The 24,243-nt window shown below is 63.2% G+C and overlaps 1 protein-coding gene across 2 annotated transcripts in view; it reads left to right on the forward strand.

Annotated features, from left to right (window-relative positions):
* Positions 1–1,706: 1,706 nt before the first annotated feature.
* NOTCH1 (notch receptor 1) overlaps positions 1,707–24,243 on the forward strand; it is a 48,675-nt gene continuing 26,138 nt past the window's right edge. For both annotated transcript variants that reach the window (XM_058524463.1, XM_058524464.1), the window contains exons 1-4: positions 1,707–1,989; positions 3,706–3,787; positions 22,429–22,691; positions 23,360–23,698. In XM_058524463.1, the coding sequence (XP_058380446.1) occupies positions 1,929–1,989; positions 3,706–3,787; positions 22,429–22,691; positions 23,360–23,698 (745 nt within the window). In that variant the 5' untranslated portion in view covers positions 1,707–1,928. The remainder of the gene's footprint in view (positions 1,990–3,705; positions 3,788–22,428; positions 22,692–23,359; positions 23,699–24,243) is intronic.

Raw genomic sequence — 24,243 nt, forward strand, 5'->3', positions numbered from 1 at the left:
TAGGGAGCCGCTCTCTGAGGAGCGCCCTGCCTAAGGCCTTCGGTCCATCCCTTGAAGTAGAGGGGGATGTGGCTCACAGAGCCAGCATCTGTGAGCTGGCGGAGGGGGGGCAGGGGAGGGACTTTGAAGCACCCCTCTTCCTTCTACGGAAAATCTGCTCCTTCAGGCTGCAGGGCTGCTGTTATATAAACATCTTTGCTGCCTCCAGGCGCCTCCTCTCCCGGGCACTGACCCCGAGAGAAGTTAGCCCAGGCTCTGAGAAGTGCCGCCAGCTTCTGGGACGAGGCAGCGAGGGAGGCTCCCAGGAGCAGCTGCCGCGGCCTGGACTGCCTGTGCTCACAACAGCATCTCAGCTGCCACTAGCGTCCAGCAACAGGTGTGCCAAGAAGGGCGGGCTGGGGTCAGGTGTGCAATCTGCCCACCACGAGGCACCCCACTCTTGCCCGCCTCTCTGGACCTCCATGGCAAGGACTGCTTCTCTGCCCGCCTCTGGGATTTCTGCAGTCCTGTGGGTGCTTGTGCCCCATGCCCTTCACCCAGCTAAGTCCCTTGCAGCCTTTAAGGCTCCCCTCTGGCATCACCTACTCCAGGAAGGCCACCAGGATGCCAGGGCTGGGTGGGTGTACCTTCTGCCATCCCGCTCACCACCCTGTGTTGGGATGGTGGGGGGCTGTCTGTCTCCAGTGCAAGGCCCTGAACTTTGATTTCGTAGGGACTATGGCAGGCGTTTTGGACGTCCAGAGCTTAACCTGGCTTGGCACAGGATGCCCAAATCTGGTACTGCGGCGGAGAAACAAATCACCTGGAAGGAGCACTTGGGGGGGCCCTGGGCAGCACCGGCGCTCGCGGCGGGTCTACCTGACCAGCGCGCGCTTTGCGGGGCACGTTAGGCGGGAGGCGCCAGAAGGGGCACGATAGTGACCAAGGAGCATCTAGAGGCAGGTCCCTCCTGAGGAGCGGGTGCGCAATCCGTCCGGCCAGGTGTTGGCTCCAAGCTGTTCCTTGGGGTACCCAGAGCCCCTTTCCAGAGGCTGCGGCTGCAGCGCCACCATATCTCAGGTCAAGTGCCCGGGACGTCACAGCCAGGGGTGTCTGGCCTCGGTCTCCCGGAGGCTTAAAGCTGCGACCGTGGGGCTCCTGGCAGTGGAGCCCCTGGGCGAGGGGCGCACCCACGGCTGCCGAGGGCGGGGCTGCTTCCAGAGCCCCTCTCCTGAGCCCGGGGTCCCCCCAAACTTGGCCTCGGTCGCTCCTCCCCACCTCCCTGGGCCCAGGTCCCGGTGGCGCACGGCCCCCCACAGGCTCTCCTTTCCCCACTCCGCCCGCGCCTCTTCTGCTATTGAGATGCAAATCTTTGCTATTGTCGCCGGACGCGGCAGCAGCCAGAGCCGGATCCTTCCGCAGTCTCGGACCAAACTTTTGGCCCCTGAAAACTTTCCAACAAGAAGTAGTCCCCAAGGCCGGCCCCCGAAGCCCTCCGCACCGCCGCGGCCCCCAACGCCGGAGGACCCGGGCTCCGGACGCGCGCCCCAGCCCGAAGAGGCGCAGGGCTGGTCGGAGCGTGCGGAGGGGCGCGGCCAGCGAAAGGGCGAGGGGTGCGGAGGGATCGGCGGGGGCGGGGCCCCGGGAGGCGGGGCCGGCGGGGCGGGGGCGGAGCGCACGGCCGCCTGCGCCTCACTAGTGCCTCGGCCGCGGGAGGGAGTGCAGGGGCGTGGGGCGCGGGCGCGAGCGCAGCGAAAGAACGAGTCGGGGCGTGGAGCCGGGCCCGGAGGCCGCGAGAGCACAGCGCCGCCCGCCAGCTAGGAAGGAGAGGGCAGTAGCAGGCAGCTGCCGCCCGTGAGACCGTCCGGCGCGCGCGTGTGTGCGCCCGAGCCTCGCCGGCCCGGCGCAGGAGGCCGCCACCGGGCGCAGCGGGCAGCCGGCGGGCAGGCATGCCGCCACTCCTGGCGCCCCTGCTCTGCCTGGCGCTGCTGCCTGCGCTCGCCGCACGAGGTAGGCGCCCGTGCGCCCGCGAACCCGCAACTTTCCGCGCCTTCGGAAACTTTGGCGGCGCCCTACGCGCGCGCTCCGGGTGGCTGGGAACAGGCGGCCAGGGTGGGGAGGGGGGCCGGGCGCCCCGGAGCGGGGGAAGGGGGTACAGAGTCCCGGGCTGGGAGAGAAGGACTGACCCTCCTCCGCGCCGCCTGCCCTGCCGGGGCGGACTCGCGCTGCCCGCGCCTGGAGCCGGGTTTGAAGCCCGGCGTGGGAGGCTGGGGGCCCCGGAGGCCCAGCCCTGGGCTCGCCCTTCACCAGCCGCTCCTGGGGCTCGCCGCCGGGGCGGGCGGGCGAACTGCCTACTATTTTTCGATTTGAATCGAGTCGGTTTTGGTTTCCTGTTGCTTTGGGGGCCATTTATCTTTTTTCTTCGCCTCTGGCCCGCGCCGGGAGCGGATGTTGGGGCGCGCAGTGTGGGGTCCGGGGCGCTGCGTTCGCGGCCTGGCGTGGTTGCTGAGCAAGGTGGGCAGCGGGGCGCGAGGCGGGCCCGGCCTCCTGCCCGTTCCGAGAGATCGCGCAGGGCTGGTCGAGGGGCGCGAACCCAGGGATCCCTGGGCTCCTAGCCGCCCCGCCCGCCGGTGTCCCCCACACGCCGGATGGCCGCCCCCTATCCTGGCTTGCAGACAGTTTGCGGGGGAGTGCGGGGGTGCGGAAGACTCCGCTGCAACTGGTGGGACTTTCACTTTGTCGAGTTCAAGTTTGGAAATCTTACAGAAGTGGAGAGTGGGACTTGGCAAGGGGGCGCGTATTCCTCTCTCCACTTCCCGTCGAAGGGGGCTGCGAGGAATCTAGTGTGATTAATTTTTCTCTTTCCTTAAAATGTTGGAGGTGAGAATTAGTTTCCCATTTCCAGAAGGTAGGGTTCTATGTCACACCCGGTCCCTGCCCCGGTGAGGGGCTTAATTTACACAGCCCTGGTAAGATGGGGAGGAGGGGCTTGATTAATTGATCCTTTCTTGGGGATGGGGTCGAATTCCTTCCAAATGGGGCGTTTTCATCCCCCTCCCCTGGGTGTGGCAGAGGGCTGCCCCTAAAGATGCCTGCCCGCAGGAGCAGGTATTGGGTGTCTGTGCAGGCAGGGCCAGGTCCCCAGGGTGCAGTCCTGGTGCCCCAGGAGGCGGCCCTGGCATGACAATGGGCTGCTCTGATTCCCCGGCCAGCGCTTTGTTGGCGGGCGGGGCGGCCGGCCTTGCAGCTGTCGCATTTTCCCACGAGCGGGGGAGCTGAGTGTGGCCACCCCCCCCCAGCACTGCCCCCTCGCAGAACGTGTTTGAACAGCAAGACAATCCCGGTGGCTGGATAGGGGCCCCAGCCCAGCCCAGCTCCCCAGTGAAGACGGGGTGGGGGGGCGCGGAGTTTGGGAGAATGGCCCAGGATCATCTCAGCTTTTCTCCACTGCTGTCCAGGGGGCATTTCAGGCCACCTCACCCCATTTTGAGCATGACCCGTCTACCTGCCACCCAGCCAGCCTGTTCCTCCTCTGCAGTCCATTTCTGACTACAGAACTCTGGGCAGAGTATTGAAGCCTTGGGGTTCAGGCCGGGGCTTCCTGGGGCCCCGGGGCCCAAGCAACCCCAGGACAGGGCAGAGCCTGCATGGTGAGGGGTGGGCGGTGCCCTGGGGGTGGGCCCTTCCCGGAGCTGAGGGCTGACCTCTCCTCTCGCCCCTCCCCAGGCCTGCAATGCTCCCACCCCGGCGAGAGCTGCTTGAATGGCGGGAAGTGTGAAGTGCTTGCCAACGGCACTGAAGCCTGCGTGTGAGTACGCCCCTGCGGGGACCTGTTGCTTTTGTCGGGAGCAGAGCCCCTGCCTTCTGTGGCGGCCGGCAGGGACAGAACACTAGGCCATTGTCTTCTGGAGATGGCCCAGAAGGCTGGGCGCAGTCACGTGCTACTTTTATTGGACAAAGTCTGGCAATTACTTAATCACCAGCAATTATGCTGCGTGTGGAGCTGGTCTGGCCACTGGAGGTTTGAGCACTTTTTTGTGGGCCCCCTTGGGCTCCTGGGGGGCTAGGTGAGAATTCCTGGTAACCCATTTCTTCCTAAGTCCCTGAGAAACAACTGAGCTGCCAGGAAGGCTCTGGAGCATTTGTAGAGGAGCCCAGCCCCCACCACCCTGCCAGCTGGGGAGCATCTCTCCATCTCTCTTGGGCAGGTGAGCTTCTCCCCCGGGCAAGTGATGCCTCCTCCGGGCAGGTGAGCATCTCCCCCGGGCAAGTGATGCCTCCTCCGGGCAGGTGAGCATCTTCCCCAGGCAGATGAGCATCTCCCCCTGGCAGGTGATGCCTCCCCCGGGCAGATGAGCATCTCCCCCTGGCAGGTGATGCCTCCTCCGGGCAGGTGAGCATCTTCCCCAGGCAGATGAGCATCTCCCCCTGGCAGGTGATGCCTCCCCCGGGCAGATGAGCATCTCCCCCTGGCAGGTGATGCCTCCTCCGGGCAGGTGAGCATCTCCCCCGGGCAGGTGAGCATCTCCCCCCCCCCCCGGGCAGGTGATGCCTCCTCCAGGCAGGTGAGCCTCTCCTCCGGCAGGTGATGCCTCTTCCAGGCAGGCAATGCTTCTTAGCAAGGAATTAGCTGTTTCAAAGTCAAACCCACCCTTCTCAGCGCTCTGCCTTCCCCAGCTCACTCCCCTCTGGCCTCAGGTGAGGTTGGGGAGAAAAGTTGGAACTCGTCTTGTTGGTGGCGCTGACCTCCCTGGGTTGTGGGGATGGGAGTACCTGCCAGAACTTTGTTTCCCGTCCTGGCATCTGCACCTCCAACTCCCTAACCACCTGGCCCTTCACCCTCCCAGCCTTGGGTCTTCAGCTGTGAAAAGGGGGGTGCGTGCCTGGTTCGCCCTGACTCGGGCAGGGAATCGGTTTAGAATCGCTGCCCACCTGCCCGTGAGTACCAGTCAGCCTCAGGGAAGTTTTTCTGCTGTGCCTGGTGCCCTTCAACTTGAGTTTGTTCCTGATGGGAATAATGAGGAGGTGCTTGGTGGCTGGAGAAAGGTCCCCCCCTCCCCCCGGCCCCGGAGGCTGCAGAGGAAGAAGTGGCTCCCCAGCCGGGTCGGCGCGCCCTCATTCCAACTGCTGAGGGCCCATTCCCTTGACAACCCCCAGCCCAGGCTCATTGCCTGCCCAGCCAGCGGGCAAGCAACCCCCTCCTTCTGCTGCCCCCCACCCCTACCCCACACTGAAGCCAATTAAGCAGGTCTGTGAGCAGTTTAGTGGACAAAGCGGATTGTGTCTTTGTGAAACACTAATGAATGCACACTACTTTTTTTTTTTTTTTTTGCGTTTTTGGGGCCTTTTTCTTCTCCTGCAGAAGCCTCACCGACGCTTGATGCCCTAAATCTTGTTTCCTTTCATTCAGAGACCGACAGCTGGGATTCAGTGGAAGTGCAGTGGCTATTGTTGGGGGAGGCGGATTAATGCTGTCTGATTAATTATGCGTGGCTTCCCAGAATGCATGACTCCCTTCCCCACCCGCCACGGCGCACTCCAGCTCCGACGTTGCCCCTCGCCCCTGGGGGGCAGGTGAGAGTCTCCATGCTTCTGCAGAGGCTGTGGGAGGCAGGAAGGAGAGCTGTGCTGGGGCAAGAGGGAGCAGTCCCTTCTCAGTGCCACCAGGGAGGAAGGACAGCCTGGCCCAGAGGACGCTGGGGTCTCCCTGGGCCAAAGCCCGCACTACATGCCACCTGGGCCAGAAAGGGGATGCCTTGGGGTACAGGCTGTTGCAGGGCCCCCCCGGCCCAGCGTCAGGGTAAGGCCCTTCAGGGGGACAGAGCAATGGTTCAGTGTGCTCTCCCACCCCCAAAACCTGGGCTACTTGAGGGTTCTGCCAGGCCGTGGACCAGGGCTGGGGTGCCGGCCTTGTCTCCTCCCTGGGGCCTGGTGCCCCCTCCTCCTTGGCGGGAAGCCTGCCTCAGTCTGGTCTGGCACTCAGCCGAGCTCGGCCCACAGAGACCCCATTGTGCACACCCCACAGATCCACTTGGAAGATGGAACGGAAGCGCAGTCCTCAGAGGCCCCACCTCTGGGCGGCACCGTGTGGGGGCTGGGGACCAGAGCAGGGACGGGCCCCAGCCAGGCCCGGCTGTGGAGAGGCTCGGGTCCCCACTCGCAGTACAGTTTGGGGGTGTTGTGGCCACTCCGGGTAGCGCCCCGGCTCCCTCTGCTCCTTGGGCCCGTGCTTCCTGCTTGCGCCCACCATTCCCTGGAGGCCCCAGGGGGTCTGCCAGTGTGGGAGGCCCGGCTCTTCCGGCTGAGCGGGGAGGCCACCTTTTTCCTTCGAAGATGTCAAGGGGCTTCTGGCGTACCAACTTGGATGTGAATCCCAACTCTGCATCGTCCAGCCAGGACCCTTGGAAAGTTCTTTGACTTTCCATGCTGGTTTGCTGACTCCCCGTGGACAGGGCGTGGGAAACTGATGTCGTGGTGCCGGGCTCATTAGTACCTGGTGAATCATCTCTTTCCACCCCAAAGCAGAGGAACCTTCCCCAGAAGCCGCTAGTCAGGTGGCTGCCGGGCTCGGGGTCAGAAGACGTTTCCGTTGGTGCAAATGCTTCCCAGGAAGTCACAGAGCGGCCAAGGCCTGGTCGGCTGGTGGCCGCCGAGGAAGGGTTTTGCGGCATGTCCGCATCGGCGGACTGCCGTCTCTGGTGGGAGGCTGGTGGTCCCAAGGGCAGGCCAAGCTGGGTCATTGTGGCGCTCTGCCCGTCTCCAGCCTCCTTGCCGGCCCCTCAGTGCCGAGGGGGCATACTGAAGCGGGCTCCTCCTCTTCTTTTGACTGGGGTGGAGGTGGGAGGCCTGTGGGGACTGTTGTCTGTCTGGGAGAGTCTGCATTCTCGGTCTGAAAGGCTTTTCAGGGGCTTCCCGGCTCCGGGCTGGGGCGGAGGCCCTGGGTGCCTGCGGTACTGCCCCTCCTGCGAAAAAGTCAGAATCTCACTGGGGCGTCTCCCAGGTGAGCGCAGGAGCAGCTGAGCCGTCAAGCCCAGAGCACGGGGAAGAAGGTCTGGCTGGCTGGTGGCTGGTGGGCGTTAGCTTTGGACCGTCCTGTGTCAAGGCCTGGCTCTGCCACAGTGACCTTGGGCCATCAGGTCACCTGCACTCAGATTCCTCGTCTGTAACGCAGGCTGATACAGATTGATCTCTCGGTGCGTAAGGCTTGCGTAAGAGCCCTGGGCAGCAGGCCCCGGGCATGTGTTTCCTCCCTGCCTTCTCCTTTTGAGCTGACGGTGCTGGTTTCAAGATCCTCATTCTTGAATGTTTAGTTGGCTGAACAGTTAATTCAGAGAAAGGTGCTGCCTGGTGGGCCCAGCCCTATGTACTGCCTGGGGAGGGCTCACTGATTCCGAGGATCTTATCACCCAAGACGGCTCCAACCAGCAGCCCTCTTTGCTTCCTTCCACAGACACTTCTGAGTGCCTGCTGTGTGCTGGGTTCTGTTCCAGGCGTTGGCACAGGGGTCAGACACAACCACTGACCTCATGGAGTTGACTTTCTAGTGTGGGGGAGGGCAGGAGAGGCAATAACACGTGTGACACGTCAGGTAGAAGGTGAGCACAGTGGGGAGGCCTCGCCCTGAATGTGGCCTGACGTGGCTCCCAGCAACCCTGTAACGCTCTACAGATCAGGCACGGGAAAGTAAGTGGGAGCACAGAGAAGTCAGTGCTTGGCCACGGGATCACACAGCACAGAGTAGCCCAGCCCTGCCTCTCTTTTTCTCCAAAGCGTGTGTTCCTAACCACTGCGCCCTCCTGCCCTGCCCCGCCCCGCCCCAGACCCACCCTGGCTGCTCTGTGAGGAAGCAGAGCTGGGACTAGGACTAGGACTTCCCTTTAAAGGAGGAGGCTCAGGGGCTCAGGCGGAAAGTGACTCGGCGGTGGCGGAGGGACGGAATGTTATGCGTCTTCTGTCACCTGGTCCGGCTGTTTCCATTGAGTCACCTGCCAGTCTGGGGCGAGGCTGGGGGAGGAACAGGTTAATTCTCATCCTCACCCTAGGCCGAGAGCAAGGAGGTCTGCTGCGGGACTTCCTCTGTTTATGCCTTGCTCCGCGTCAAGGACGCGGGGTTAGAAAAACACATGTTCAGTGCACAGCGTCAACTAGAAAGTCTCACCTGCTGAAACCGCCTGTGTGGAGACGTCAAGGAACACACGTTCTTTGAAGGAAGGTGCCTCCTTGGGCCAGGCCCTGCCTCTGAACAGCAGCCAACATTTTTTCCATTGAAAAAAAAATAATATTTTTTTTAAAAGAGAAAGAAAACTTTGCCCTTAGCAGGAAGAGGGTGGAGCCAGGCTCTACAGCAGGACGGCTGAGCCGGGTCTGGGCGGCTGGGGGCTCAGGCTGGGTGCTGGGACCCCAGAGGCTGGGTGGCAGGGGAGGGGGTCCGCGGGGCGCCACTGCTGTGCTCCCCCAGTGCCAGGTCGCAGCCCGAAGGCCCTGTGGGAGCCGGGACTGGCTTCCTTCCTCATTCACTGCGCCTTGGGTGGCAGACGGGGCCCACTGGGCAGTGCCCGGCCGGGCCAAGAGGTCACACCCTCCTGGGGCGGGGAGGGCACCTCTCCTGTTTCGTGTCTCGCCTATAAATAGTGAAAGGATGTGGCTCTGCAGAGCCCATTGAGCCTCTAGATTGCTTTCCTCAATAACGTAACAGTGATAACTCCGCGCACAGACAGCTGCTTTTATCCAGCATCATAAAACCCCGGCAGACAGTGTGCTCAATGGCTCACACCCCTTCCAAGTGGTGGCCAGCTCTGCTTTTTTTTAATCCCCGGTTTACAGGTGGGAAAAACTGAGGCTGAGAGGTGCAGAGGCTGGGCAAGGGGGTAGGGATCTGAGGCCAGCTCTCGTCAGCTTGTGTCTTCATGTGCAGGCATGTCCAGAACTTTCCAGAGGCTTTAATGAGCGGCTGGCTTTGGGGCATTGTGACTGTGGCCAGGATGTGTTTGATGGTCCTGAAGGTTCCTGGCGGGGCCAGGGCATCTCTGGTGGGGCATGTGAGCCCCACCCCATGCCCCACCATGGACGGTCCAGAAGATATAGCGCCAACCTGGCTCTGGTTTGCTCTGCCCCCTCAGACACGTGTCTCCTGCCTGGGCCTCAGTTTCCACCCCCGTATGTGAGGCAGTTGGGTTAGGTGGCCCTGAGCTCCCTTCCAGCTGTGTCCCTTCCAGCAGGACCCTGAGACAGGCCTGCAGTTGCTGGGTGGTGGCGGTGGGCAGCAGCGTGGTGGGGGTGGAGGTGCCGGGGAGTCAGGCCTGGCCAGGTGGCAGGGCAGGTTCTGCTGGTCTGGGGCCAGCTCTGGGCTCTGGTGTTCTCACCACCTGGCCCACCGGGCTGGGAATGCACCTGCTGGGGAGGGCGCAGTGACCCATAGGTGCTCCGGAGGAGGGACGGGCGGGCAGTGGAATGCCCTTTTCCGAAGTGGCTTCAGTCTGCTTCTCCTGGCATCTCCTTGGGGCCTCGCCCCCCCCCCCACCCTGCTGAGAACACAAGGCCGTGGAGACTAGATTTGGGCGGGAATGGATAGATACATAGGTATTTTGGTGGTAAATTACACAAATCATAAATTTTGCAATTTTAGCTTAAAATATACACTTCAACTACGTTTAGGACATTCACAAAGTTGTGCGACCATCACCTCCATCTGCTCCTGGAACTTGTACATCCCCCCAAACAGAAACCCCATACCCATTAGCAGACACTCCCTGTCCCTTCCCCCAGCCCCTGGCAAGTACTGATCTACCCTCTGTCTCTGTGGATTTGCCTGTTCTGGACATTTCCTGTGGATGGAATCATACAACGTGTGGCCTCTCTCGTCCGGCTTCTTTCACTCAGCCTGGTTCCAGGGTTCGTCCACCCTGTAGCATGTGTCCGTGCGTCACTCTGAGCACTGGACGTTACCCACCTAAGGCTGTCAGAGATTGGCCAGCGGTGGGGATCAGCGTCCAAGTCCTTGTGCAGTCTTGGACAGAAGTGCAGAAGAGGTGGGTGTTGGGGGTGGCAGATGTCTGGAAGGCTTCCTGAAAGAATTAGTGCTCATTTCTAGGCCTGTGTGGCTGCCTACATAGCACGATGGAGCCCCCTTGAGTGGGGCCTGGTGTGTCCCTGGGTGAATCAGTTAGGATGCTCTGGTGTGTCTGTGGCCCCCGGCCTGCTCAGGGCTCCGTGTCAGCTCGCAGCCTCGGCTGCTGCCCTTTGTAGCAGCTCCTGTCCCCAGGCCTCAGCTCACACCAGCCACCAAGCGTCCACTGGCCCAGAGGAGGAGCACGCAGGGCTGCAGAGCCGAGCGCCCCACATGCCTGGCGCTGCAGGAATGCCGGGGGAGAGAGTTTTTGTTGTGTGCTTGCTAGGTGCCGGGGCTGGAGGCAGGCAGGGCAGACACAGGCTCCACCTGTGCAGTGGAGGAGACGTGATGTTTCAAAACCAGACTGCAGGGCAGACGCCTGAATTGCCTACTGGCACGAGGCTTGGTGCCGTGGGAACGCCCCGCCTGGGCGCGCCAGGCCTGCTGCAGCCTTGGAGTGAGTCCACCGCAGAGATGGCAGGCAGACAGGCTGGAGGGGTCAGTAGGCAGTGCAGCCCCAGGCAGGAGGGGCAGCGAGGGCCTGGGGCAGTGCTGGGAAGTAAGGCTTTGCAGGTATGTGGGGAGCAGGGCCTGGACCCTTGGCCCCTGCCCACACCATCTGCCTGCTTCGTGGTCTTCCCCTAGGGTCGGGGGACACACCTTTCCCTAGACCCTCAGGGTCAGCTCAGAGGTGCTGGGCATGCCCCTGGCGAGAGGCACTCGGCCCTGTGTCAGATGAGAAGGGACTGGGGGCCCAGCCCGGCCCCTGCTCTGAGATGCAGACGAGGTCCCGCAAGTTGCCCTCGGGGCTCAGAGAGGCTGCAGAGCGGTCCCTCCTGGTCAGGCGGTCAATGTTAGTGTCTGGACACTTGCTCATCCCCAGTGGGATGTGGTTAGGTGGTCCCGGCATTGGAGGTTGGGGGGCTTTCTATGCCTCTCTGAGACCTGTGGAATTCTGGAAACAGAAACCTCCTCCTCAGTGTTTCTCTGTTGAGTGGTCCCTTCTTGCTGCAAGTCTCCCCCCCCCCCCACCCCTGCCCCCGGGGTGGAAGCATTCTGAGGAAGGTGGCCCGCTCAGCCTCCCCAAGCACAGGGACAGGGATGGGGACTTCGAGTCATTAACACTTTAGGGTGAATTAGTTAGGTTAGGCATTGCCCTCTCCGCACTCCCTCCCTGATGCAAAGCTGCTGTTTTGAGTGAGCGCCCGGCAGGTGGGTTGTGGACACCGCCAAAGGGCCTGGCCTCTCCCGTCAGGCAGCCCAACCCTCTCTGTGGGTCTTGGGCTCTCCTGGGCTGGGGGCTGTGTCTGGAGGGCTAACCTGGAGCCTCCCTCACCTGAGCAGGGGAGGCAGCCCTCTGGGCTCACAGCCTCCTGATTTCAGGTGGGCCTTAGGGGTGCACTGGGGAGGCCTTGCCTCCAGCGCCCATACTGCAATTCCCACCCCAAGAGTCACTTAGGCACGGCTGCCAGGCCCCGCCCGGTCTCAGTCTGGGAGTCCTCATGCAGTGAGCGCTGGGGCGGCTCAGGTCAGGTCAGGCCAGGCCCGAACACTGCCCGGGACCCTCCACCCAACGAGTTCGTCCCGCCAAGGTGGGGTCCCCCGACCACGGGACACTTGCTCACTCACCTGGCCCGCCTGCACAGGGCTGCTCAGGGACAGGTGTGCACCAGGTGGGAGCCACTCTCACCAGCGAGAGGTCAGGCTGAATCCTAGGTTGGTCACTGAGATTTTTACCAAAGAAATGGCAGTGTTACAGCTTCCTCTGTGCTGGGTCTGAGGCCGCGACAGACACGTGCTGGCCGTGCTCTAATGAGTGGATGAGAGGATTTGTCCCCGGCCTGTCCCGGCTTTCCCCGTCACTGCGCTGGGTGTCAGTCGTGTGTCTCTGAAGTGCTTGAATTGGTTGTTCTCTTAAGCTGGGTAAACTGTCCCCTTGTCAGTCTGTTGACACTGTTGGTTTGCTGAACAAACTCTTTCCCCCACAGGTAGTACCGAAGGCCAGCCTCACCCAGCCCGAGCCAAGGCCTCTGGCGGGCAGGTCTCGAGTCCTCATATTGATCTTAGCGGGAGTGCAGTGGATCCAGGAGAGGGGCTAGGGGTTTGAGAGGGGGCCACGAAACGTCTGAGACACCCCCACCTCACCTGAGGGCTCTTAGACCCAAATAGGGGGATACGCAGCTGGAGGCTGGGAACAAGCCCAACTGTGGTCTTCATGCCAAGGTGACACTCAGGCACTCAGCTGTTCCCTTCTCTGGGGACCCCTCAGGGGCTGAGGCAGCAGCTCAGCCCCTGGCCTCCTGTCCTCTTCACCCCATGATTGTGGCCCAACATGAGGCACAGCCGAGCCACAGGCGTCTGCCCAGGGGGCCACAGCTGGGAGGACCCAGCTAGACCCGCTGTGGACCCTTTGCGGACAGGCCCTGAGTTACTGAGCCCGCTAATGGGCCAAGCCCTGGGAGGTGCTGTCACCCGTTTATGCATCAGACTGGCCGCTGGGCCCCAGAAGCTGCCAGGAGGCAGCCGCACGGGCCTCGACCCTGGCCATGCTCTCCAGGCCATCGCGGGCCCACGGTGGGGCCAGGGCTGCTGCCGGCAGCCTCTGGAAAGATCCGTGCATGCGTGAGCAGCAGGGACCAGGTCGCCGGGCTTGGGGACCTGCCTCCCACCATTTCCTCTCAGTTTCAGTTGTCGATGAGCGGAAACTACACAGTTACTGGAAATGAGAGGTTTGGGGGAGAAGCCAGAGTTCTGAGTGTGTGTGTTTTTCCCTGACAGCTTTTCAGTAAGAGAAGGCTGGGTGGTGGGGAGGGTGCTCAGGCCCAGTGGAGACGGCGGCAGGGGACAGGCGGGGGCCCCGGCCGCACTTCCGCCCCTTGGGGCCTCTGTCTCCTCCTTCTTCCACCAAGGGCCTGGGTGAGGTGACTGCCTCTGGGCCATCTGGGCTGACCTCAGGGTCCTTCCACCCATCAACCAGGCTGGTCCTGGCTCCCGGGGGGTGGCCCACAGGCAGGTCCCCACCCCTCACTTCCCCCTCCAGTGGTCAGAATGAGGGCAGCCTCAGCCCTGTCTGATTGAGAGCCAGCCGGGGGAGGCCAGGCAGGGCTGCGTGTCCCGCCGTCCACGAGTGTTGGGGGCTCAGTCGTGGTGGCATCCTCCCGCAGTGGTCCAGGGCCCAGGGTCTGGCACAGCACAGGTGTGCATGCCTGGGCCTGGGGCAATGATGGGGGTGGGGGCTGGAGCCAGGTGGGCGCAGAGCCGGAAGTGGAGGCAGGAGGCAGGTGGATGCTCCAGGTTTCCAGGTTTCTGGAAGGCTTGGCCTCCAGCCTGCAGGGAGACGCAGTCCAAGCTGCTTGCCCCACCCTGGGCTTCCCGTTATAGCACGCTGCTCCCGCCGGGCCAGGATGGTGCCGCGTCAACAGCACGGGCTGTGGAATCTGCTTCCTCCCACCATGTGGGCTGTGTGGCTTCGAGCTGCTCGCCCACCTCTCTGAGCTCCCCTTCCTCCTGGAAGGATGGGGACTTGGCCTCGGTGAGGGGCAAGGGAAGCATCCAGGGAGCTCCTGGTGGGTAAAGGGGCGACCTTACTGCTCGTCTGTTATTTGTAATTCACATCTTGTTTTGAGATCATGTAGGCTCACGCGGCTGTAGGAAGTCACACAGGTCAGTCCATATGTTGCACTACTTGTTTCCGCGATGGGAACGTCAGTGAGTTTTACTCCACCCTGGAGCCCGTTCCTGATGCTCCAAGGCCCGTCCAGAAGGCTCTCCCAGAGACCAGCCCAGCCCTAAAGATTGGGCAAGGTCATGCAAAGGCAGAGGGTCAAGACAGCCCGAGAACCTCGCACTTGCCCCACAGGGAAAACCCCCCCTAGACGGCCCGAGACCCATGCCAGTTGGCCCAGGATGCCTGGGTGTCCCCGAGGTGTGACAGTATCCCCGAGTGTAACAGTGCAGGCCCCCCGGGCCTGGGCGCAGCTGGCCAGGTGCACTGTGGGCCTGTGTGCAAGCCCAGGGACATGGGGAGACCTGGGGGTCTGGTGGGGGTGGGGTGCTCAGCTGGTGTGAGCTCGAAGAGGAGGCCAGAGAGAAAGGGGCTGGTGACCGTTGCAGGATTGGGGTGACCTCTGGAGCCACCACTGAAGCCTGCACCCCATGCTGCAGCTTTGAGGCAGTCCACAGCCGGTTCTGCCGGCAACCTTGCCTCACGCCATCGAGGGGTGTCCTGGAAGCGGTGGAAGAATGCATGGGCGGCTGGCCAGGTGGGGGCTCTGTCCCCTTGTCCGCGGTGCCAATGGACGGGTAGAAAGGCCATGGGGGCACTATGGGTCAGGGTGGTGACAGGTGTCCAGTGCTGATGTGACCCTCCTACTGGACAGAAGGGGTTTGGAGGAGCCAGGGCCCAGGATTCCCAGGCCTCTCACCCAGAACTGCCCCCAGCCGGGGTGTTGTGTTTCAGCTGAGCTTGTGGGGATGTAGGAATGCATTGTCTGCTCCAGCCCCCCTACCCATCCCCCATATGGGGAGGGTCTGGGGAGATCAGATGGTCAGGTGAGAAATCCAGGCCACCAGGACGGGGCCGCTGGGGTGCAGGGGACACATACCCTCCCTCCTCTACCTGTGGAGCTCCTGCTGGCCCCTGAGCTGCCTCTGAGGGGGTGGTCCTGCTCTGACTGTCCTCATGGGGCCAGCAGCTGGCCCCTATCGGTGGCAGGAGAGGTTAAGAGCTGCATTCAGATCCAGGTGTCACCATGGGCTTGACCTGCCTGGGCCCCGGTTTTTTCGGTTTTCTCGTCTGTAGAATGGGCCTGTGCATGCCTGCGGGGCTTCTTCTCGAATCCAGTGACATGAAGCCGGCGGGGGGTGGGGGAGTGGCCCCATTTTCTTCATTCTGGGCCCCATGTGAGGGGTCCTTGGTGTCCTCCCCCTGCGTTCTCAACGAGACGCCGGACACGGAGCCAGGGCTGCCCCTGAGTGTCCACCCTGGTTGGCCAGGGGAGGACTGGAGCGTCGGTAGGCAGGCCTCTCCTTCCCCACACCCCCAGAGACAGCATCCACTCCTGCGAGCAGAGGCGAGAAGTTGCCAGAATTGTGTCTGGCTCTGGCTGGGAGCTCAGTCTGCAGTGCTGACTTAATTAATCGAGTTTTAGATTAAGCCCTCCATGCAGCCCCCAGTCTCACGCGCCTATCGATTCCTTCATGTTGTTGAGCGTCCAGGGATGCGGGGCTGGGCTCCTCCCTGCTCGGGAGCAGAGGCCCCATGCAGTTGTGGGGTCCCTGGCGGTAGGGGTGGCGGGCCCAAGAGGCTCGTCCACCTGGGTCTCGAGAGGCCGTTTGGGGTGGCGGGTGTTCAGGAGAGCCCAGGGGAGGGCACACATTCCAACTTTGTCTCCAGCTTCAGGCTCCATCTTTGGGGGACCGGGTGGGAAATTCCCCCCCAGTGCAGAGGGCAGCAGGCGTTTCTCATGCCCACTGGCCGGCCCATGGGGCTCCCTCACAGTAGCCGGTTCCCGGGAGACCCTGTGCTTGCTGGCTGTGCTTTTCACAGTGTTGGGAGGGGCTGGCCAAGCGGCGGCCCTCCGCACCCCATGGGTGGGCCTGGGTGGCCTCTGCCTACTGCAGCTGGGCCATCTCTGGGAAGCTGCTTGACCTCCGCACCGGCCTTGCCTTTCCATGCCTGCAGACGGGCACGCCACTTCCCACATCGAGGGTGGGGCAGCTCTGAGCGACATGGGGCACAATGAGCGTCGGGGGCATTGTTTTCCCTGCAGTGGGAAAGGTGGCTTCCCGGGAGGCCAGCTTCCGTCCCCCACACAAAGGGCTTCCCCGGAGCCAGGGAAGGAAGCCATCGCTCTTCCTGTACTTCCTGTTTCCAGCATATTTTAAACCATCCGAAGATGGAACCTGGGAAAAAGATTCAAGACAAAAGAGCTGAGAGTGCTGTGAGCAGCTGTTCGGGCCGGAAAGCCTGGCCCCGCAGCCCATGGGCATGCTCCCTACCCCCACCCGCCTGGACCCCACCGGTTCCTCCCATCTGCTGCCACCATTGTGCTCGGTGGAGCGACTCAAGTTTGGGATTGGGGTCTTTCTGCACCAGGCCTGGTGGCCCCTCATCTGGCCCCCGGCACCTGCAGCCCCTATGCCCGTTTCCTCCTTCCTGAGGCCCTGGGAGCCAGGGACAGGGCCCCCTGCTTGGCTTTGAGCGGCCCCAGCCAGCGGCTACAGAGACTGGAGGGGAGACCACAGCTCAGCCAGGCGCCGGCTGGTCCCTGCTGTAGTCACTTCCTGGGGCAGGAGGGGCCACACTGCAGCCCCCAAACCCGCACCTGCCCTGGGCACCCCCACCTCCGCACGAAGGGAGCCAGAAGCAGGAAGGGGAGAAGACTAGGAGATTGCAGAGGGCCGTCCTCTGGGTGCCCCTCGGAGCACAGCAGTCAATGGCCCAGGTCCTAGCCCATGCCTTGGACAGGTGTCTAGACAAAGGCTCCTGCAGGTTTGAAAGGAGCTTGGGGACTTCTCATGCTGTGGCTCTTTGTCGGGGGCTATGGGGAGGTGAGGGCAATGGGCAGTGAGGAGTTACCTGGGGCTCCCTCGCCCTGGTTCTCACATCTTCTGGGGGCTTTGTTCCCTGGAGCTGAGCTGTCCTGGCTATTGCCAGCGGGAAAGGACCCCAGGACCCCAGGTGGGGCACAGTGCGGGTGGCAGGCAGAGGTCACCACGCCCCCTGCCCAGCCTGCCATGAGCTCATCATCCCTTAGCAGCCCCTGCCTCCCGGAAAGCAGGTGGTCCCCTTGGGGTATTTGGACTGGCCTCTACCCAAGGAGGGGCTGAGGTCCCAAAACCCTCCTCCAGCCTTGGCCAGGGACAGAGTTGGGCTCTGTGTCCCCACCAGCTCTGGGGCAGGAGTCTGGGGACCCAGGGCCTGGTGCCCCTCTGACCTGCTCTTTCCTGGCCTTAGTCTCCCCCTTTGGCAAGGGGTTAGGAGCCTCCTCCGCCCGGTCTGCAGGTGGCCCCATTTGCCTGGGCTAGGACATGGGTGGTTCTGGCCTCCCCAGGCCAGGGGTCTCAGAACCTCCTGGCCAAGCTGCCCAGGGTGGGTGGGCCTGCGTGCCTGGCAGTGCCCCTGGCTTGGTGCCTGGTGTCGGTGGTGTGGGTGGAAGGCAGCGGGCCTCAGTGGGTCTTTGCCTAGCAGGACCAGGCTCTGGGGGAGGCCGAGGCGGCACCAAGACATCCACGCTGCCCCACCCCTTGTCACCAGCAGGCCCCAGAGACGATGAGTTGGTTGGAGTACAGAGCAGGAGCCCAGGGCCCCCAGGCTCTCCTTCCTGGACAGAAAGCTCGTGGAGGGGAAGCAGTGCCGCAGTGGGCCGGGCTTCTAGGCAGGCACTCCGCTGCAGGCAGAGCCGGGGCCTCTGGTTGTGGCAGGTGGGATCCCCAGGCCCCGCCTCCCCCTGAGCAGGCAGCTTCGGGACGGGTGTCTGGGGAAGAGATAGTCCCCCTTTATTGCTTGTGAGTAACCACTCTGCTACGGTGGGGTGGGGGGCACGACTTGGGACTTCGGAGGTGGCGGGAAGATGGGCTAAGAGTAGGCGCTGAGGAGGTGCACAGGGAGGCCCTGTGGAGGGGCAGGTGTTTGGGGCAGGTGTCTTGCCTTCCCTGCCGTCCCTGGGGGCAGTTCTGCTCAGGACAGGTGGAACTGGTTATGGACAAGACAGCTTATTACAGCCAGGTGCCTCCTTCCACCACAGTGCCCAGGGGTGCAGTCTGCCGGGCGGGGTGTGCAGGGGGCCAGGGACGTGCAGGGCTGTCCTTCTGCGCTAGGAGGTGCGGCCCCTGCTCACCTTTGGGATGTAGGCCCTGGGCCCTGCAGACGACGTTCCTTGCACACGGCTCTTCTCCTGCATGTTCTGGGAAGGCTTTGTGTCCCGTGGCTTTCCTTGAAGAGGTGCACCTCCCACGTGCCGTAAACATGTTCCCAGGGACTCGTCGATAAATTGCGGGGGAATCAAATCCAGCATTGGTTACAGGGGGAGTTCCCTCCACCAGGTGGTCAGGTCACCAGTGATACCTCAGATATGCACAAGGGCCCTCCGTGAGCACATGTGGTCCCCTTAACCCCCCACTGCGCTCAGGGGAAACTGAGGCCCAGGCGGGCAGTGCCTGTCTGCACCACACAGCGGCTGGTGGCAGAGAGGGGTGGAGGGCCCCTCTCCCTCCCCCAAAAGCTCCTCTGATGAACTGCATTTCACCTGTCCATCTGCGCAGGCCCCAGGAACATGCCCCCTGGGGTTCCTCCTCTGGATGGAAGGAGGGGCTGCATGTCCCTGACTCCCCAGCTGCCAAGGTATGGGGCCGCACTCCACCTTGCTGTGCCCCTTGCTCTGCCCAGCTGGACCGTAAATTCCTTGAGGGCAGAACTAAGCAAATCCCTCTTCCTCCTTACTTAGTCCCTCCCCTCTCTTTCCTCATTTGGGGCAGAGGGAGCTGTCATCTGTCCCCTGGGGGTGGCAGATGGCCGCTTAGCTTAGAAAGGAAAACAGCACAATTTAGAATTAGTCCCGGGTGAAAGGTCGCAGCAACATCTGCCTCCGGATGCATTCTGGAGTCGCATTTCTATGGAGCACGCTGGCGGGGGAGGGCGCTGGCGGGGAGGGCGGGAGCCGGCACAGTGGAAATGTTGAGGCTGAGAACAAAGCGCAAGGCCGAGGCTGTGGGAGAGCAGGCACAGCAGCCATTTGGCACTGCTCCTGGGGCAGGCTTCTGCCGGAAGCCCGACCCCCTCCGCAGCCCTTCTCCTGGAGCCCCCAGCCCCACCTATCACTCACCTGCTGCTGGCCAGGACAGGAGTGTGGGATGGGAGAGAAGGCAAGTGCAGGAGCAGATGCTGGGTGACCTCCTTCAGGAGGGGAGCAAGGAAGGCAGAGCCATCAAGAGGGCCCTCTCCCACTGGCCACTCCCACCTACCTGCCAGGACAGGCGTCAAGGGTGGAATGGCCGTGAGGGGCTTGGTCACCAGCGCTGGTGGCCCTAGCCATGTCTGAGCAGGGGCCTCCCAGTCCCTCCGCCTTCTCAGGGAAATCTGGGCGCTGTGGGCAGAGGAGGCAGCAGGTGTCTGTCCTTGGGAAGCTCCTGTGCTGTGGCCACGTTGGAAGACAGGTGCAGAGGAGAGAGGTGGCACAGGCTGGAGGTTGCCCAGAGCTGGAGCAGGAGCCCAGGAGTGGGGGCAGGACTCCCCCAAAGTGGGACTGGCCCAAAGCTGCCCCCCACCTGCCCTCAGGCCCAGACCCCGCACGCCAGACCCTGGATGCACCTTGCACCCGGCGCTCCCCCACCTCCAGGGCTGCCCCTCCCTCATGGCCCTGTCTGTCCCACAGCTGGGGTGCCGGTGGTGGCTGGCGGCCGTGCCCAGCCTGAGAGCTGGCCCAGGATGGGCAGCGTGCCTTCCTGGCCGTATCCGCCAGGCCTGGGCGGCAGTGGGGAAGACAATGGGCCCTCTCAGCTGCCGCGTTCCCCCACGGAGGAGCCTCCTTGCCTCTTGCCCCACCCACCGGGGTTGGCGGCCCGCCGCGCCCAACCAGGAGCAGCTGCTGCCCGCGTCCCCGGTCACAGGCGCACCTGCTCCCCAGCCGCCCTTTGTCCATGCTGCTGATGCCTGATTCATTGGGCGTAGTTTCCCTCTCGCTGGCCCAGCATAATGCAGCCTCGTTGGCTGGGATGCGCCCGGTCCAGGCGGATTCTCCCACAGTCCTCCACGCTGGGGTCCCCAGGCAGGACGGAGGGTGGTGGAAGAGTGTGGGGCCGTTTGCGGGGACACTGCCCTGTGGCTGGAGGGTCCAGGGTGTGCCTTCTGGTCCACTTGAGGACACCCAGCGCCTCCCAACACACTGGGGCACTGAGCAGAGGATTGCTTTAGTGGTGGGGGCCCCAGGGTGTCCCCTCAGGAACCAGTGATGAAGGCCCAGCCCACGTGAAGGATGGCACTGGGCAGCCTCATGTGGATTCCTCCCAAAGTCGGGGGTGGGCTTGCCCTATCTTGCCCACCCGGGTGGGCTTCTCACCCTTCGGAGCCGGCGGGGCGGGGGCCGTGCAGAGAGCGAGAGGGAGGCGTGGATGGGGCGAGCTCCCACCTCACTTCGATGACCCAGCCCTCTGTCCGGCACCACCGCCTGCCTGCTCCGTCAGCGGCTGGGAAAGAGAAAAGAGCCTTTTCTCCAAGTGGGAGCGGTGGCCAGCTCCTGCCTAACAATGGAGGGCATTGATAGGTTGGGGGAGGTGCTGCCTCTGTGTCATCGTCCTCACCCTCCGCCTATGCTCCGAGTTCCCAGTGCCGTCCAGGCAGGGACTAGGCGGCCAGAAACTGGACCCACGCGCAGTGGGGGCCGTGCCACTTTCCCCAGACTCCTGGATTGTGGCCTTGAAGGAGCCCACGGTCCAGGGCAGCCGGCTGCCCTCAGGGGTGTGCTCCCAGGGTCTGTGCCCATCACCAAAGCCAGCCGCCCCGCTTCCTGAGCAGGCTGGGCGGGAGCCACTGCTCAGGCCTGAGTTACTCCCGAGTTACACTCCCGAGGAGGGCAACTTGTTTTCTTTAAGCAGTTGGTTTGGGACTTTTGGCTTCTGGCAGCAGATGGTGGGCCAGAGTGGCCATTTTGCGTCTTCCCTATCCGCGCTACCCAAGCCGCAGCCACAGATAACAGCCTTCAGGGAGACAGAGGCCTCCCAGGCCACAGGAACAGGGGAGCAGCCCAGCTGCTGAGGAACATGCAGACCCCAGCCCCCCAAACCGGCGCCCCCCCCCCCGGGGGAGGGCCTCTCCAGGGGCCACCCAGCAGGCAGATTTGATTTTGGCCCCTGGAGTGGGTGGCGGGGGAGGGAGTGAGGACTGGTGGGCTGGCATCTATCAGGTGCCAGTGCTGAGGGACGGCTCCCTCCTGGGTGGGTTTGGAAGGCGAGATGGTTCCATCCTCAAGAGAGCCCCTTCTTCATCCAGGGGACCTGAGGGCCCCCGCCAGCCGCCCCATGGCTGTCAGGCAGGAGGAGGCCCTGCCCACTGAGAGCTCAGAGCTGTGGGTACAGCATCACGGCCGCCTTCCCAAGCCGCCGTGGGCCGAGGGCTGGGCCGGGGGCACGTTCTGCCTCAGAGGCTCCGAGGCTGGGAAGAGCGATGCCTGGCTGGTCCCAGAGCCTGTACTGAGCTCTCCCGTGAGGACAAGGCCACGAAGTGACCTCAGCGGGCAGTTTACAGCCCAGGCTCTAGAAGCTGGACCAACAGGTGTCCAAGGGGGCTCCTGGGGTGAGGCACTGAGCCCGGCCCTGCAGGGAACACGTAAGACCGGGTAGGGGAGCAGAGGCAGCACACCCGCTCCGGCTCCTCTGCCCTTGTCAAACCTGAGCAGTGTGTTCTGGGGGAGGACACAGACCTTCCAGACATGGTGGCTCTCGGACCCCCGGGCCAGCCCACAAAGCTCAGGAAGGATGCTTCTGCTGGCACCTCGACTCCTCCAGCTGTAGAGTGGTTGCAACATCTGTCCCCCGCTGATGCGGCCTGGACACCTGTTGTGAAGACTTGACCCAAGAGGGAAAAGCCAGGTCTGGGCACTAAGTGTGAGTGGGGAAGGGGTGCCAACCTGCACTCCCACGAGATCCCCAGGGTGTAAGACCCCTGACAGGAAGAGTTCCACGTGGAAAAGAAAGTGGGAAGCCAATCCATCTAGTGTCTGCAGGCCTTTCCACGTTTGCTGTCGTGTTGGTAGTGAAAGGAGAAAAAAGTTGTGAACTCTGATTACCCAAATAATGCATGTTCATTACAGAAAAGCTAGAGAGGCAAAAAGCAGACGAGCCCCAAAACAAAAGAGTGTACGGAGTGCTCATTCTCATCTGCTGGAGAATGGCTGTGGCTGGTCCGCGTGGCCCCTTCTCTGTGGCCCTCTGAGGTGCAGGCGTGGATGCCTCTGAGTGCTGAGATCCAGGCGGGTCCTGCTGCACATTTTGGTCTCTAGCCCGTTCTCCCAATTAACATAATCATTCTTTTCTTTTTTTATTGAGGGGAGATTCACTTAATATAAAATTAACCACTTTAAAGTGCAGCTCTGTGGCATTTGGCTCTTTCACAATGTTGTGCAACCACCACCTCTGTCTGGTCCCAGAAGGCTTCCATCGCCCCTCAAGGAGCCCCGAGTTCCCCCCCAGCAGGAGTCGCCCAGTTTTATGCTTGCACCTGGGTTGGGGCCCGGCCACAGCTGGCGCTCCCAGGGACAGCTGTGGCCCCGACGGGCGCGGGTGCTGGGTGGCGGGGGCGGTGGTTGGGGAGCCGGGGAACTAACCACTCTGGCGTGTCTGCACAGCTGCAGCGGGGCCTTCGCGGGCCAGCGGTGCCAGGCGCCCAACCCCTGCCTCAGCGCCCCCTGCAAGAACGGCGGGACGTGCCGCACAGCGGACCGCGGTGGCATGGTGGACTACGCCTGCAGCTGCCCCCTGGGCTTCTCTGGCCCCCTCTGCCTGACGCCCCAAGACAACGCCTGCCTTGCCAACCCCTGCCGCAATGGCGGCACGTGCGACCTGGTCACGCTCACCGACTACAAGTGCCGCTGCCCCCCAGGCTGGTCAGGTGAGTGCGGCGGGCGGACAGGCAGATAGTGGGGTGGCTGCCCTGAGGACTTTCAGCCCTCGTGAGGGGTGGGCAGACCCTGGCCCTCCCCACCTGCCCACGTAACATGATATGCTTGGTAGATGCCAGGCCCCCGGCTGAGAGGGGGTTCAGGGCTTTCCTCAGGCCATTGGGGTCTCTGATCCAGAATAACTCAGAACTCCCTCCCCTTTCCCTTTCTAGCACTGGAGTTGTCTGGTTTTCAGTTGCTCGCTGCAGGGCCCCCGGCCCTCACTCCCTGCCTCTGTGTCCTACCCGGTCCCCACCGTTTTGCCAGGGCTGCACTGGCTCTGTCAGGAGCTGTGATGTTGGGGCAAGGCCCTAGAACGTAGTTGCAAAGAGCACGGGCTCTGGAGGGAGACAGAGGGGTCAGGTCTCCAGGCCACCTCACCCCCAAACTGGCCGTTTGCCCTGGGATGGTTACTTAGCCTCTCGGAACCTCGGGTCCCTTGTCTGCAGAATGATGGCTGTGTCCTGGGCGGCAGGGTCCTGAGGATTAGACATGACACTGTCAGGTCCATCCCAGGCTGGCCCCTCCAGGGTGCCTGGAAGCTGCCCACGGCTCTGGAGGCCCCAGCCGTGGGGAGCAGGAGGCCGGCATGACCCTCTCGCTGCCCCTCACCCACCAGGGAAGACGTGCCAGCAGGCTGACCCCTGCGCCTCCAACCCCTGTGCCAACGGCGGCCAGTGCCTGCCCTTCGAGGCCTCGTACATCTGCGGCTGCCCAGCCGGCTTCCATGGCCCCACCTGTAGGCAGGACGTCAACGAGTGCAGCCAGAACCCCGGGCTCTGCCGCAACGGCGGCACCTGCCACAATGAGGTCGGCTCCTACCGCTGCGCCTGCCGCGCCACCCACACTGGCCCCCACTGCGAGCTGCCCTACGTGCCCTGCAGCCCCTCCCCCTGCCAGAATGGAGGCACCTGCCGTCCCACGGGGGACACCACCCACGAGTGCGCCTGCCTGCCAGGTACTGCCCCGAGGATCTCCCATGTGGGATGTGGCCGTGTCCCCCGCTGCCCAGGGCAGGCCCCAAGGGAGGGCCAGGGTGCAAGAATGGGGTGCCCAGTGGGCAGGCCGGGCCAGGTGGGATGAGGGTATGTCCCGCTGAGCCTGAGGGGTTAGGAGGCAGCCTTGGGTGTGGTGTGGGGGGCGGATCTGGAATGGGGGTACCGTTAGGGGGAGGCACTACCGAAGTCCCCTACCTGCCCACTTCTGCCCCGGCTGGGGCCTGCTGTGACCAGACAGCTGGGCCCATCACCCCAGTGCTCCTTCCCTGTGCCACGGACCCAGGGTCCCTGCATCCCCAAGGCGAGCTCCTCGGTGGGCTACAGCCTGGGCGAGTCTGGATGGATGGGCATGCTCTCTGCCCCGGGCGCCCCTGCCCTCACGGCCCCTGGCACCTTGTCCCTGCTCTGGGCCTCCCAGGGCGGTGGGCACGATCCTACTTCAAGCCACCCTCGAGTCCCCCTCATCTTGCGTTTCCTGAAATCTATGAGCAAGTTACAGAACTCG

The sequence above is a fragment of the Diceros bicornis genome, chromosome 28, assembly GCF_020826845.1.
Source record: "Diceros bicornis minor isolate mBicDic1 chromosome 28, mDicBic1.mat.cur, whole genome shotgun sequence".
Lineage (NCBI taxonomy): Eukaryota > Metazoa > Chordata > Mammalia > Perissodactyla > Rhinocerotidae > Diceros > Diceros bicornis.